Genomic DNA, 16,247 nt, shown 5'->3' with positions numbered 1-16,247 from the left:
TATTTAATTATAATTCTACCTTAATGGCTGATCCGTGAAAGCCTAAGTATCTACCACAAAGAACCAGAGTAACTTTTACAGTTTCAATTTATTAAATGACCCAACATTTGCCATTCATCTGTGGTCCAGAATATATTGAGCCCACATTACACTCATTTTTATTCTAGATACATAATAAAAGAGCATTATTCTTAACTAAATCTGTCATGTGGATAGCAAGTATGTCTGTGGACTAACCATCCAGTAAACATGACCAACGAAAAGAAAAACAATAGCTTACTTCTGGCATTTTCTCAGTTATGGAGTGAAGTAGAGAGGGCAATTGTGGATTATCCTAGCAAATATATAGTTTGATGGAAAAATGAAGGAAAATAAGATGGACCTGGTAGGGTTGGAAAATAGGGGAGGGTTTAGTTATAACACATTCTGTACATAAATTATTTCTTAACAAAAGAGTAGGGAATTTAGTGAGATACATGCTTTGTTTACAATTCTATGTTGAATTTGAAGTATTTGGGGTTTTTTTTTCTCTCTTTTTGGTGGGTAGCGTCTTTCTGTATAACCCAACCTGACCTCAAACATGTAACACTTCTGCCCCAGCCTGTCCAGGGCTTGGGTTGTAGTCAGATGTGCATCTTGATAGGGTAGTTTGAAAATAGTGTGGAAAATGGAGTTAAAAAGGGAAAGTGGAGAAAACAAAGTTAGGGTGAAGTAGTGACATTTAGAAATAGTTTGGTATTTGGTGGTTTGAAAAAAAGTGTGAGAGATCCAACCTTGTTGGGATATGGAGACATCTAGAATCATGTTTAGGTTTCCTATTTGGGAAACTAAAAGAATAGTTCTATTAATGAAAATATAAAATTCAAAGACAAGAAATGGAAAAAAAACTACACTTGAGTTGAGAAAATGTTTCACTGAATAAAGACACTTGCTATCAAATCTGAGAACCTGAGTTCCTAATCCCTTAGAACACAGATGGTGCTTGGAAAATACTATGTTTTGAAAGGTTTCCTCTGACATTAGCATCTCTCTCTCTCCTCTCCCTCTCCCTCTCCCTCTCCCTCTCCCTTCCCCCCTCCTTCTCCCTCTTCCTCACACAAACACACAGTATAAATTATTAGTATGATTTGAAGAACAACATGACTTCATGTAAAGTACCCAATAAGTGTTTTCAGTAAATGGAATCATATTACCTTTTTGTTTCATTTTCTTTTTTGTTGGATTTTATAAATTTACATTTTGAATGTTATTCACTTTCACAATTTCCCATCCATAACCCCCCTGTCCCATCCCCCTTCTTCCATAAGGGCGTTCCCCACCCATCCACTGATCCCTTTCTACGTCCCTGCAGGTAGGATCAAGGGCTTCTCCTCCTATTGAAGCCCAACAAGTCCATCCTCTGCTACACATTCAGCTGGAACCATGAGTCTTTCCATCTATGCTCTTTGGATTGCAGTTGTTGGTTGGCATTGCTGTTCTTATGGGGGTGAAACCCCTTCAGCTCTTTCAACCCTTTCTCTAACTCCTCCAATAGGAACCACATTGTCGGTTCAATTGCTGGCTGCCCACATTCACCTCTCTATTTATGATGCTCTGGCAGAGTCTCTCAGGAGTCAGCTATATCAGGCTCTTGTCAGCATGCACTTCTTGGCATCAGCAATATTATCTGGGCTTGGTGATTGTATATGGGCTGGATCTCCAGGTGGGGCAGTCTCTGGATGGACTTTCCTTCAGCCTCTGCTCCAAACTTTGTCTCTGTATTTCTTCCTCTTGATATTTTAATTCACTTTTCTAAGAAGGACTGAGGAATCTGCACTTTGGTCATCCTTCTTGATCTTCATGTGATCTGTAGATTGTATCATTGGGTAATCTGAGCTTTAGGGCTAATACTTATTTACCAGTGAGTGCATACCATGTGTGTTTTTCTGTGATTGGGTTACCTCACTCAGGATGATATTTTCTAGTTCCATCCATTTACCTATGAATTTCATGATGCCACTGTTTTTGATAGTGGATTAGTAGTACAGTGTACATTAGTACCACATTTTCTGTATCCATTCCTCTGTTGAAGGGCATCTGGGCTTTTTCCTGCTTCTGCCTACTATAAATAATGTTCCTATGAATATAGTGGAGCATGTGTCCTTGTTATATGTTGGAGCACCATTTGGGTATATACCCAGGAGTAGAATAGCTGGTTCTTTGCGTAGAACCATTTCCATTCATCTCTAGATTGATTTCCAAAAGAGAATTATATTTCTAAAATGTGATTTGAGTCTTACATTTTTATTGATTACTAAATTGAATAAAACATAGTATGCCTTCCCACACATGCATTTTGTAAGTTATGTGTTAAGACAGACAAATTTGGAATTGCATTTGTAAAAATGAAGCTCCACAGGAATTTGAGCTATGGTGTTCACAGTGAAGTTCCTACAGAACGACAAACGAACGCGGCCATGACTGCTGACCTCAGCACTGAGTGCTGTAAGTAGAGCATCGTGAGTTTGAAGCCAGTCTGGGTGACTCAGTGACTCTTTGTCCAAAAGAAAACAAGGAGAAATGTGAAGAGCGCCTCGGAGTTTACAGATGTCATCAAATGCCTGCATATAATTCTGGTCAGAATATACTGACCTACACTGTTCCTAGTTTGATATGAATGTTTTAATATCTGGGCTAAATATCAGTAGACAAGTCTGAGTCTTTCTGGAATGGATGTTACAGAAGACAAGGAAAATGCCTAGGGTGTCCCTGGTAAAAGAACCTTCACAATCTTATAGAAAATTAGTTTTGAGTAAATGAACATGTAATCTTTGAAAGCATGGCATTTCATGAAATCCCAGAATCCTATGGATAGCACAGGAGTTCATTTAAAGGTCAAGAACTTCTGAAGTAGGTCTATTATCACATACAGAATTAACTGGTTTTCCATATATCTTTTGGTTTTGAAGTTTGAAAGTGACTCAAATGACATATAAAAGATTGTACATACAAATTTTAGATCCAAATCAAAAGTCAGTTACATGTAGGAGGCTTAGAAATAAAATGCAGCAAAAGACAGAAAGATATCAACTTCAACATGTATATGGTTCCCAGAGACTCAGACAACTGCCTTTGGCACAGCATCTCATGTGCATGTGCCTTACTTCTGGATGAGCATAGTCAGAAATCAGTTAGCAGTTTGCCCAGAGGCAAAATGACAACTAAAACTGTGAAGGTCCCTGTCTCTGTAGAGACTGCAGCCAATCCCAGGTTTTTCTCTTCATCCCATGGTGATTCATCTACTGTTGCATACTCTGGTTATTCTTGAGCATTACAAAAGAGACAAGGATGTTTGAAAGACTCCTGAAGAACTGTCTTCAAAAACATAAAACTAGAAGAGGGTAGAAGATAGATTATTTTCTCAAAGATTTATTAGTATATTACCTGTTCATATATACTTCAAATATAACAAAAGGCATGGATTACAGAGCTCTCAGTAAATATATTAAAGATGTATCTTCAGGTCCTAGGTAAACAAGAGTAACGCAAAACAAGGAGAAAGAAAGGAAGCTGAAAACATAGTGCTGTTTGGAGAGCACTATGAATATTCACAAAGCCTTGGGTTGGATCTCCAGCATTATATGAATCTTAATTTTTAAAGTCGAGAAGTTACATCTCTCCAAGTCCTACCTCAAACAGTTCCTCATTCATCTCTTCATCGATCTTGTCTTTAAAGGATATTCCCCCGCCCCACCCGAGCCCTCCTCTTGCCCTGGAGCCTCAAGTCTCTTGAGGGTTAGGCTCTTCGCCCAGTGAGGACCGACCAGGCAGTCCTTTGCTCTATATGAACCAGGGCACTTAAACCAGCTCATGAATGCTGCCTAGTTGTTGGCTCAAAGTCTGACAGATTTTAGGGATCCTGATAAGTTGAGACAGCTAGTCACCCTATGGAGTCACCCTCTACTTCAGCTTCTACCGACCTATCCCTAATTCAACCACTAGAGGCACAAACTTCCATCTTTTTTTTCCATCTTTATTAATTGAGTATTTCTTATTTACATTTCGATTGTTATTCCCTTTCCCAGTTTCCGGGCCAACAACCCCCCTTCCCCTCCCCCTCTCCTTCTCTATCCGTGTTCCCCTCCCCATCCTCCCCCCATTGCCGCCCTCCCCCACAACAATCACGTTCACTGGGGGTTCAGTCTTAGCAGGACCCAGGGCTTCCCCTTCCACTGGTGCTCTTACTAGGATATTCATTGCTACCCATTAGGTCAGAGTCCAGGGTCAGTCGATGTATAGTCTTTAGGTAGTGGCTTAGTCCCTGGAAGCTCTGGTTGCTTGGCATTGTTGTACTTTTGGGGTCTCGAGACCCTTCAAGCTCTTCCAGTTCTTTCTCTGATTCCTTCAACGGGGGTCCTATTCTCAGTTCAGTGGTTTGCTGCTGGCATTCGCCTCTGTGTTTGCTGTATTCTGGCTGTGTCTCTCAGGAGCGATCTACATCCGGCTCCTGTCAGCCTGCACTTCTTTGCTTTATCCATCTTATCTAGTTTGGTGGCTGTACATGTATGGGCCACATGTGGGGCAGGCTCTGAATGCCACTTCTGCCTCTGTTCTAAACTTTACACCCTATTCCCTCCCAAGGATATTCTTAAAGAAGGAGTGAAGCATTCGCATTTTGGTCATCCTTCTTGAGTTTCATGTATTCTGTGCATCTAGGGTACTTCGAGCATTTGGGCTAATATCCACTTATCAATGAGTGCATACCATGTGTGTTTTTCTGTGATTGGGTTACCTCACTAAGGATGATATTTTCCAGTTCCATCCATTTGCCTATGAATTTCATGAAGTCGTTGTTTCTGATAGCAGAGTAATATTCCATTGTGTAGATGTACCAAATTTTCTGTATCCATTTCTCTGTTGAAGGGCATCTGGGTTCTTTCCAGCTTCTGGCTATTATAAATAAGGCTGCTATGAACATAGTGGAGCATGTGTCTTTGTTATATGTTGGGGCATCTTTTGGGTATATGCCCAAGGGTGGTATAGCTGGATCCTCAGGTAGTTTAATGTCCAATTTCTGAGGAACCTCCAGACTGATTTCCAGAATGGTTGTGCCACTCTGCGATCCTACCAACAATGGAGGAGTGTTCCTCTTTCTCCACATCCTCGCCAGCATTTGCTGTCACCTGAGTTTTTGATCTTAACAATTCTCATTGGTGTGAGGTGTAATCTCAGGGTTGATTTGATTTGCATTTCCCTTATGACTAAAGATGTTGAACATTTCTTTAGGTTTTCTCAGCCATTCGGCATTCCTCAGCTGTGAATTCTTTGTTTAGCTCTGAACCCCATTTTTAACAGGGTTATTTGTCTTTCTGGAGTCTAACTTCTTGAGTTCTTTGTATATTTTGGATATAAGGCCTCTATCAGTTGTAGGATTGGTAAAGATCTTTCCCAATCTGTTGGTTCCCGTTTTGTCCTAACAATAGTGTCCTTTGCCTTACAGAAGCTTTGCAGTTTTATGAGATCCTATTTGTCGATTCTTGATCTTAGAGCATAAGCCATTGGTGTTTTGTTCAGGAAATTTTTCCAATACCCATGTGTTCGAGATTCTTCCCCACTTTTTCTTCTATTAGTTTGAGTGTATCTGGTTTGATGTGGAGGTCATAGATCCATTTGGACTTAAGCTTTGTACAGGGTGATAAGCATAGATCGATCTGATTCTTCTACATGCTGACCTCCAGTTGAACCAGCACCATTTGCTGAAAATGCTATCTTTTTTCCGTTGGATGGTTTTGGCTCCTTTGTCAAAAATCAAGTGCCCATAGGTGTGTGGATTCATTTCTGGGTCTTCAATTCTATTCCACTGGTCTATCTGTCTGTCTCTGTACCAATACCATGCAGTTTTTATCACTATTGCTCTGCAATACTTCTTGAGTTCAGGGATAGTGATTCCCCCAGAAGTCCTTTTATTGTTGAGGATAGTTTTAGCTATCCTGGGTTTTTTGTTATTCCAGATGAATTTGCAAATTGTTCAGTCTAACTCTCTGAAGAATTGGATTGGTATTTTGATGGGGATTAAATTGAATCTGTAGATTGCTTTTGGTAAAAAGGCCATTTTTACTATATTAATCTTGCCAATCCATGAGCATGGGAGGATCCATTTTCTGAGGTCTTCTTCAATTTCTTTCTTCAGAGGCTTGAAGTTCTTATCATACAGATCTTTTACTTGCTTGGTTAAAGTCACACTGAGGTATTTTATTTTATTTGGGACTATTATGAAGGGTGTCGTTTCCCTAATTTCTTTCTCGACTAGTTTCTCTTTTGTGTAGAGGAAGGCAACTGATTTATTTGAATTATTTTTATACACAACCACTTTGCTGAAGGTTTTTATCAGGTTTAGTAGTTCTCTCGTGGAACTTTTGGGATCACTTAAATATACTATCATATTATCTGCAAATAGTGATATTTTGACTTTTTCTTTTCCAATCTGTATCCCTTTGGTCGCCTTTTGTTGTCTGATTGCTCTGGTTAGAACTTCAAGAACTATATTGAATAAGTAGGGAGAGAGTGGGAAGCCTTGACTAGTCCCTGATTTTAGTGGGATTTATTCAATTTTCTCTCCCTTTAATTTAATGTTAGTTACTGGTTTGCTGTATATGGCTTTTACTATGTTTAGGTATGGGCCTTGAATTCCTATTCTTTCCAGGATTTTTATCATGCATGGGTGTTGAATTTTGTCAAATGCTTTCTCAGCATCAAATGAAATGGTCATGTGGTTTTTATCTTTCAGTTTGTTTATTTAGTGGATTACGTTGATAGTTTTCCATATATTAAACCATCCCTGTATGCCTGGGATGAAGCCTATTTGATCATGATGGATGATTGTTTTGATGTGCTCTGGGATTCGGTTTGCCCAAATTTTTTTGAGTATTTTTGCATCGATATTTGTAAGGGAAATTTGTCTGAAGTTCTCTTTCTTTGTTGGGTCTAGGTGTGGTTTAGGTATAAGAGTAATTGTTGCTTCATAGAAGGAATTCGGTAGCGTTCCATCTATTTCAATGTTATGGAAGTTTGGATAGTATTGGTATAAGGTCTTCTATGAAGGTCTGATAAAATTCTGCACTGAACCCATCTGGACCTGGGCTCTTTTTGATTGGGAGACCTTTAATGACTTCTATTTCTTTAGGAGTTATGGGGTTGTTTAAATGGTTTATCTGTTCATGATTTAACTTTGGCACCTGGTATCTGTCTAGGAAATTGCCATTTCCTGCAGATTTTCAAGTTTTTTTGAATATAGGCTTTTGTAGTAGGATCTGATGATTATTTGAATTCCTTCTGATTCTGTAGTTATGTCTCCTTTTTCATTTCTTCTTTTGTTAATTTGGACACACTCGCTGTGTCCTCTGGGTAGTCTGGCTAAGGGTTTATCTATCTTGTTGATTTTCTCAAAGAACCAACTTTTGTTTCTTTGTATAGTCCTTTTTGATTCTACTTGTTTGATTTCAGCTCTAAGTTTGATTATTTCCTGCCCTCTACTCTCCTGGGTGTACTTGTTTCTTTCTGTTCTAGAGCTTTTAGGTGTGCCATCAAGCTGCTGACATATGTTCTCTCCTGTTTCTTTCTGCAGGCACTCATAGCTATGAGTTTTCCTCTGTGAAAGCTGTGCCCCATAAGTGTCCCACAAGGTTGGGTATGTTGTACATTAATTTTAATTAAATTTTAAGAAATTTTTAATTTCATTCCTTATTTCTTCCTTGACCAGGTTATCATTGAGTAGAGCATTGTTCAATTTCCATGTATATGTGCACGTTCTTCCCTTATTGTTGTGGAAGACCAGCTTTAGCCCGTGGTGGTCTGATAGGACACAGGGGATTATTTCTATCTTTCTGTATCTATTTTTTATGACCAATTATGTGGTCATTTTTTGGAGAAAGTACCATGAAATGGTGAGAAGAAGGTATATACTTTTGTTTTTGGATAGAGTTTTCTATAAATATCTGTTAAGTCCATTTGGTTCATGACTTCTCTTAGTCTGTCTATGTCTCTGTTTAATTTCTGTTTCCATGATCTGTCCCTTGATGAGAGTGGGGTGTTGAAATCTCCTACTATTATCGTGTGAAATGCACCTTGTGCTTTGAGCTTTAATAAGGTTTCTTTTATGTATGTAGGTGCCCTTGTATTTGGAGCATAGATATTTAAAATTGAGAGTCCATCTTGGTGAATTTTTCCTTTGATGAATATGAAGTGTCCTTCCTTATCTTTTTTGATGTCTTTTGGTTGGAAATCGACTTTATTCGATATTAGAATGGCTACTCCAGCTTGCTTCTTCAGACCAGTTGCTTGGAAATTGTTTTCCAGCCTTTAACTCTGAGGTAGTGCCTGTCTTTGTCTCTGAGGTGTTTTTCCTGTAGGCAGCAGAATGCAGGGTCCTCATTGTGTATCCAGTTTGTTAATCTATTTTTTTATTGGGGAGTTGAGTCCATTGATGTTGAGAGATATTAAGGAATAGTGATCGTTGCTTCCTGTTATATTCATATTTGGATGTGAGATTATATTTGTGTGCTTTTCTTCTCTTTGTTTTGTTGCCAAGACGATTAGTTTCTTGCTTTTCCTATGATGTAGCTTGCCTCCTTATGTTGGGCTTTACCATTTATTATCCTTTGTAGGGCTGGATTTGTAGAAAGATATTGTGTAAATTTGGTTTTGTCATGGAATATCTTGGTTTCTCCATCTATGTTAATTGAGAGTTTTGCTGGACACAGTAACCTGGGCTGGCATTTGTGTTCTCTTAGGGTCTGTATGACATCTGTCCAGGATCTTCTGGCTTTCATAGTCTCTGGTGAGAAATCTGGTGTGATTCTGATAGGTCTGCCTTTATATGTTACTTGACCTTTTTCCCTTACTGCTTTTAATATTCTTTCTTTGTTTTGTGCATTTGGTATTTTGACTTTTATGTGACGGGAGCAGTTTCTTTTCTGGTCCAATGTACTTGGAGTTCTGTAGGCTTCTTGTATGTTTATGGGCATCTCTTTCTTTAGGTTAGGGAAGTTTTCTTCTATGATATTGTTGAAGATATTTACTGGTCCTTTGAGCTGGGAGTCTTCACTCTCTTCTATACCTATTATTCTTAGGTTTGATCTTTTCATTGAGTCCTGGATTTCCTGTATATTTTGGGCCAGTAGCTTTTTCCGTTTTACATTATCTTTGATAGTTGTGTTGATGATTTCTATGGAATCTTCTGCTCCTGAGATTCTCTCTTCTATCTCTTGTATTCTGTTAGTGATGCTTGTATCTATGGCCTCTTGTCTCTTCCTTTTGTTTTCTACATCCAGGGTTGTCTCCCTTTGTGCTTTCTTTATTGCTTCTTTTTCCATTTTTAATTCCTTGACCTGTTTGATTGTGTTTTCCTGTAATTCTTTCAGGGATTTTTGTGATTCTTCTCTATAGGCTTCTACTTGTTTATTCTAATATGGACTTGGGGGTATGTCACAGCTCTTTGTTGGACCTCTCTGAGGACAGTCATGCTAACTCCTGTGTATAAGCAAATGATAGCATCAGGTAGACCTTGGTGCCTCCACCTGAGATGGATCACAAGTTGTGCTAGTAACTGGACTTTTCTCTCAGTTTCTTCTCCAGATTTGTCCCTTCAGTTCTTTGATACAGCACCAATTCTCAATCAGAATTCTTGACTGTAGGATGGCAAACACATCCCTCCACTTGATGGATGTCTTTCTACTGGAGGTGTCTCCACACTGTTGGCATTTCATCTAATATCCCTCCCTTTAATTCCTGAGAGTCTCTCATATCTGAAGTCTCTAATACATTCTAGAAGGTACCCCCACCTCCCATTCCTGATTTTGTCTATTTCTGTACATTCTGCTATCCCTCAGGCCTTCTTAATACCCCCCCTCCCCAACATACCTGGTCATGTTCCCATTTAACCCCCGCTTCCTCTCCTCTCCTACTCACATCCCTTCCTTTCTCTGCCTCCTGTGATGGATTTCTTCTCCCTCCCAAGTGAGATTGAAGCATCCTCACTTGGGTTCCACTGTTTGTTAACTTTCTTGAATTCTGTGTATTGCATCCTAGGAATTCTACATTTTTGACTGATGTACATTTATTAATGTATATATAGCACCGATGTCATTTTGGGTCTGAGTTACGTCACTCAGGTTGATATTTTCTAGTCTTGTTCCATACATTTGCCTGCAAAACGCATTATGTCCTCATTCATAATAGCTGAGTAGCATTTCATTGTGTAAATGAACCACATTTTCTGTATCCTTTCTTCAGTTGTGGGCCATTCAGGTTGTTTCTATCTTCAAGCTATAACAGATAGGGTTTCCATTAACATAATGGAGCACGTGCCTCAGTGATATGGTGGGACATCTTCTAGATATATTCCCAAGAATGAGATTGCTTGGTTTTCAGGTAGTTCTATTTAAAAATTCTGAAGAACTTCCAGATTGATTTTCAGAGTGACTGTACCAGTTTACAATACCATGAGAAATGGAAAAGTATTCTATTTCTCCACAACCTTTTCAACATGTGTTGTCACCAGAGTTTTTTATCTTAGCCATTCTGAATGGTGTAAAGTGGGATCTCAGAGTCATTTTGATTTGTATTTCCCTAATGACTAAGGATCTTGTTCATTGCTTTAAGTGCTTCTCAGCAATTAAAGATTCCTCAGTTGTGCACTATCTATTTAACTCTATAACCCATTTTTGGATTGGGCTGTTTGGTCTCTTGAAAGCTTTTAGCTTTTTGAGTTCTTTATATAATTTGGATATTAGCCCTCTCTTGCATGTGGGTTTAGTGAGGATTTTTCCTCATTTGTATGTTGTGCATTTGCACTATTGACTGTGTCTTTCAACTTAGAGAAGCTTTTCAGTTTCCTGAGTCCTATTTCTCTATTCAGGATTTAGAGCCTGAGTTATTGGCATACTGTTTTGGGAATTTTCCCCCGTGACAAAAAGGTGGAACCTCTTTCCCACTTTCTCTTCTATTAGGTTTATCTTGTTTTATGTTGAGGTCCTTGCTCTACTTCTTCGACACTACCTATACCTATTCAACATAGTACTTTAAGTTCTAGCTAGAGCAACAGGTCAACGTTAGAAGATTTAGGGGATACAAATTCGCAAAGTCAAAGTAAGTATATTTGAAAATGATATTGTAGTATAAATAACTGAACCCCAAAATTCTACCAGAGAACTTTTATAGCTGATAAACAAATTTAGCAAGGTAACTAGATATAAAATTAACTCAAACAAATCAATAGCATTCCTTTATACAAATGATAAATTAGCTGAGAAAGAAAATAGGGAGGCAACACCCTTCATATTAGTCAAAAATAACATAAAATATCTTTGTGTAACTCTAACCAAAGAAGTGAAATATCCGTATGACAAGAACTTCAAGTCTCTCAAGAAAGAAATCAAAGATGACCTCAGAAATGTATGGAGAAATCCAACATAATCATGTATTTGTAGGATACCTATTCTCTCCATTGCAATCTACAGATTCAACATTATTCTTATCAAAATTCCAACACAATTCTTCACAGAAATGGAAAAAGCATTCTCAATTTCATATGGATAGGGAACACAATTATTAATAATATATTAACTTCTAGGAGAATCAATATCCCTGACCTCAAGCTGTACTACAAAGCAATAGTGATAAAAAATTGTGTGGAATTAGTACAGAGACAGGTCGATCAAATAGAATAGAATTGAAAACCCTGAAATAAACCCACACTCTTAAAATAAATTGTTCTTTGACAAAGAGGCCAAAAATATACAAAGACAAATGGAAGCATCTTCAAAAAATTGTGGTGGTCTGATAGTCTTTACTAGAAAAAATGCAAATTGATCCCTACTGGTCACCTTGTACAAAGTACAAGGTGCTGATTTAAAATACAAATCTAAATTATTTTTTCTGCTTAAACAAGTAATTCAATAGGAAATCAATTCAAGTAAATCAATAGGAAATATAGTGCAAGAGTGGAAGTTAGAAAGCTGGAAGGGCCATGAATACCAAAAGAAGACCTAGAGTCAACTAACCTGGGCCCATGGGGGCTTCAGTGACGGAACCACTAACTAAAGATCATGTAGGGGCTGGACCTAGGCCCTTTATAGCATTTGTAGCAGATGTGAAGCTTGGCCTTTATGATTTTCCACTAACAATTGAGGCAGGTCAGTCTCTGACTAGGGTGCCTGCCATTTGATCAACTTCTCCTAACTGGACAGCCTAGCTGCACCTCAGTGAGAGATGATGTGCTTATTTCTATTGTGACTGGATGGATATCCCAGAGTGGAGTGGTACACAAGACAGCTTCTCTGTCTTTGAGGAGAAGAGGAGTTGTAATGAGGGGAAGGATTTTTAAGTGCAGGTCTGCAAAGAGAGGAGGGAACGGGAGGACTCTGTAATTGGGACTCTGAATACATTTATAAAAATCTGTATAGCATTATATTGTAAAACAAATAAAAATTGTTCATAAATTTATATAATTTTACATTTTTATATTTACCATTTCTTCTCTTCCTGTTGAAATTTTATTCTTCCCAATAAGTCTTTTCTACATTTAATGATCATTTTCTGTGTGTGGCTTGCTAAATTAGACTTGTTTGAATCAGTGGGGATAAGGGTCTCCTCTATTAATTGCTGTAAAGTTACTTTTCATTTATTTTAATTTGGACTTGTGAATATAATAAGGGTTCCACATGAAAGAGGGGGAACTCAGAAATTAAGATCATTCAAGTAAATGAAATTCAATAAAGTTGCAACCAAATGGAGGATGGGTGTAATGCATGCCATGGCATAGTGTGGGATGTAGCTACCATGCTTTGCAGGGAATGAGAGTGAGAGGGAGGCCTTTGTAAGAAAGTCAACCTTTTGTGGAACTCACTCAGCCCAATTAACCATGGGGGGAAGCCTGAAGGTAAAGAATGGATTTAAGCTTTCTCCTTCATTTAGAGTGACATTTAATTAGAACCCAATCAAAAGTCAGAATGTGAAGTGAAAACTTACTGATATAATTTATGGAGTATAGAATCTACCACAAAGAGCAAACTAGGAAAGGGGAGAGTGGACTTAATAAAGCTGAAATGTACTTAAGGATTACGTGTTATAGAGAACAAGATAAACATGAGAGCTGGACAGATCTCTGCTCTTTCAGAAAAAGGTGGCTCAGGCAGATCTGACCCATAAGGTTCTTTCCCATGAAAAGAACTACAGGGTTTGAGTGTTTAGTTATCCTGTTAAATATTGGGTAAATGAATAGGTACGCACTCTGTTCATAGGCCATATTGAAATTTATCAGCCAGCTAAATATTTGTGGTATAAATTAAGTATAACATATACATTTAAAATCATGGACCTATCATCTGTCACTCACAGGTAATATCATTGCTATTTGCTTTCAGAAGTGTACCTGCCAGTTGGAATTCAATGAGTCTGGGTGTGACATATACAATTTGGAGATTCCTTGGTATGTGAATTCAGCTATATTCAATGTACAAAATTGTTCATCTTTGTTATGTAAATTTGCATGGATATTTAAACTTAGGAGGTACATAATAATGTAAACTGATAAAAAGTGAATATGAGATCACTCTGAAAAATTTAGGAGCTAAGTAAGTACAGAGAGAAATTAGGTAAAATAAAAGCCACCCAATTAAATGAAATAAGCATCAATAATAATATATTAGCTGTAGCCTTACATTTGGAGCTGGAGTAACTTCACCATTGCATACAAGTTACACATGTTCAAAGAAATTGCATACTTCTTGCTGTACACTTACAGATTCCCCACAAAAAATTGTATTCTGTGAAATATTTTCCTTAATTATACTTTTTGAGTATATTTGTAGTAGTGATCATTCATTTTCTTCTGATACATAGTTTTCAGTTCAATAAGAAATAGTTTGGATGTCCCTATATACAATCTTGCCACTATTGCACCACGGGCACTGCCTGCTTGTAAGGTTTGTATTGTAGTAGGGTCTGGCCATGGAAAATACCCTACTTTTCTCAATCAGCCTCCATAGCTCACCCAGCTCTGTGAATGCTAGTCAGGAGAGAGAGTTCAGTGTAGTTTTCTCTGTATCCTGTAACCAAAGTGTGGGTTGTCTTCAGATGTCTTATCATCTAGATGTGATGGTACTAATATCAATGGTCTTAGAATGTACTGTTTCAAGTGTCTCTAAAGGCATCCTTACCAGTAACCAGAAGAAAGAAAAATTGTGTTTGATGTTCTGATTTTTACTTAGTACTACATGTCTTCAAGGAGAATATTATTTACAAATGTAGAGTACCTCTGTTCAAACTCTGAAATAATTCTTTCCACATGACCCTGTAATACCATTTCTAGGCAAATAACCAAAGTATTTTGTATCTTATTACATAGGTACTAGCATGTTCACACCTTTTGATTTTATGTTGCATTACATCTAGGAATGGAGGCAACATAGATGTTTATCAGCTGATGAGTGGGCCATGAGAATGCATCCATGTACACAGTATATATAACATTACTTACCAGTAAAGAAAAAGTGACATTGAGAAAATTGCAGGAAAGTGGATATAAGCAAAATGAATTATATTGAGTGAGGGCAACAATGTTCAATGATATAATTCTACATGTTCTTTCCATATGCAGATACTAACTTCTGATCATTTTTGTTTGATCTGAAGTACATGTTGAAACTAGAAATGGCCCTTTGCTAGATAGGATGCACTGGGGAGAAGGAATAACATAATGTAGGTGAGATGAAAATAGAGAAGGCGAACAGAGGGAGCAGAATGGTTTGGGCAGGGAGTACAATAATAGAGCAGCAAGAAGAATGACCAGGGGAAGTCTCAGAAAAACATTAAGTCTTCATGAAGAAGTTACGGGCAACATGATCTTGCTGTGTGAATCAAAGTATATAAAAGGGAATGATAAACTCATGTGATATGAAACCATAGAGAGAAGTACTGAGTCCTAAGATTTTAAAAGTATGGGAATGTAGTAAAAGGAGGAGAAAAAGAGGATGAGTCAATTATAATTAATAATGATAGAAGATTTATGAAATCTCACTAGGTTTTAAGCTAAATTAAATATAAATAGAAAATGTAATTTATAGCAGCACATTGCACATGTGTGTTTTGTTTTTTATTTTTTTATTTTTTTGTGTGTGTATGTGTGTAAACAGGTTGGTGCCACATACAGTTTCAAACATTCACTGGGGAAATCTTGAAATATATTTCTAGGGGATAAGAGAAGCATTTTCCAGAGACACAGACAAAAAAATGCAATTAGAAAATGGTATGAAGTCACTTTTAGTCATTAAAAAATCTCATAGTTATCTATCTGTAAAGATTTTGTGAGTCAAAAAATCATGCAGTATAATTTTTGTTGTAAATATGTCTGCAAAACATTCCCTTTATAAAAAAAAATGTATTCACGATTATTTGTAAAGAACAGCATAGACAGAATTCAAAATGATTTCAAACTACTAATATTTGTGTACATACAAGGATCAGGCAGTATCAGGTCTTTTATCCAATAAAAGATGGCCGTTACAGTATTTTTAAAATTGTTTTAGAGGTTCGTGTGTGTGTGTGTGTGTGTGTGTGTGTGTGTGTGTGTGTGTGTGTTTGTGTGTGTGTGTTTTGAGAAGCAATAATTCTTATCCTGTCAGTTTATGAAGTACTTCTATTCACTGACTATTTTATAGGCTCTGTTCCTGACCATCTACTTTTTGAATCAACATCAGATTATACTTGTAATTTCTGGGACATTAATTCATGTGGGGAAAAAGGACGGTGTTGGATCTATAATAAGAAAAATTTGCTCTTCACATTTCAGTCAACATGTAAGTTTTGTGAATAGTATAAGTTTAAATAAATAAAGTTGATTTTAGAATTTTCCATTGTTTATGCCAAGGAAATAATTATGACTAATTACTTCGATAAGTAAAGGCTTATATAATTATATAGAAATTAATTTATATACTTGTACTACATAATTTACGTAAATGCTTATATTTTTCTGGTAAGCACACTCTAGATTTCAGCATTATATATTAAGAAAGGGATAATAATTAGTATTTCAGTGTATAAACAATTTTATTTATTTATACAGCCAAATTAAAATTTTCTTATGAGTACTTTTGAGCATGACAGTGTTAAATATTAGTTGTTTTAATAAAAACTATTATATCTGTGTGGTGGTTTGACTAGGTATCACTCCCTCCCCCACGTACACACACACACACACACACATACAG

At 37.2% G+C, this 16,247-nt stretch overlaps 1 protein-coding gene across 11 annotated transcripts in view; it reads left to right on the top strand.

The window, feature by feature from the left end:
• Slco6d1 (solute carrier organic anion transporter family, member 6d1) overlaps positions 1 to 16,247 on the top strand; it is a 208,321-nt gene that overhangs the window by 166,754 nt on the left and 25,320 nt on the right. For all 11 annotated transcript variants that reach the window (XM_087567136.1, XM_087567137.1, XM_087567139.1 and 8 more), the window contains 2 exon segments: positions 13,401 to 13,465; positions 15,696 to 15,833. In XM_087567136.1, the coding sequence (XP_087423262.1) occupies positions 13,401 to 13,465; positions 15,696 to 15,833 (203 nt within the window).

Source organism: Rattus norvegicus, chromosome 9, assembly GCF_021556685.1.
Source record: "Rattus norvegicus strain SHRSP/BbbUtx chromosome 9, alternate assembly SHRSP_T2T, whole genome shotgun sequence".
In the NCBI taxonomy this organism is placed as follows: Eukaryota; Metazoa; Chordata; class Mammalia; order Rodentia; family Muridae; genus Rattus; species Rattus norvegicus.
Note: the sequence above shows the minus strand (reverse complement) of the source record. Positions and strands in the feature narration are given on the sequence as shown.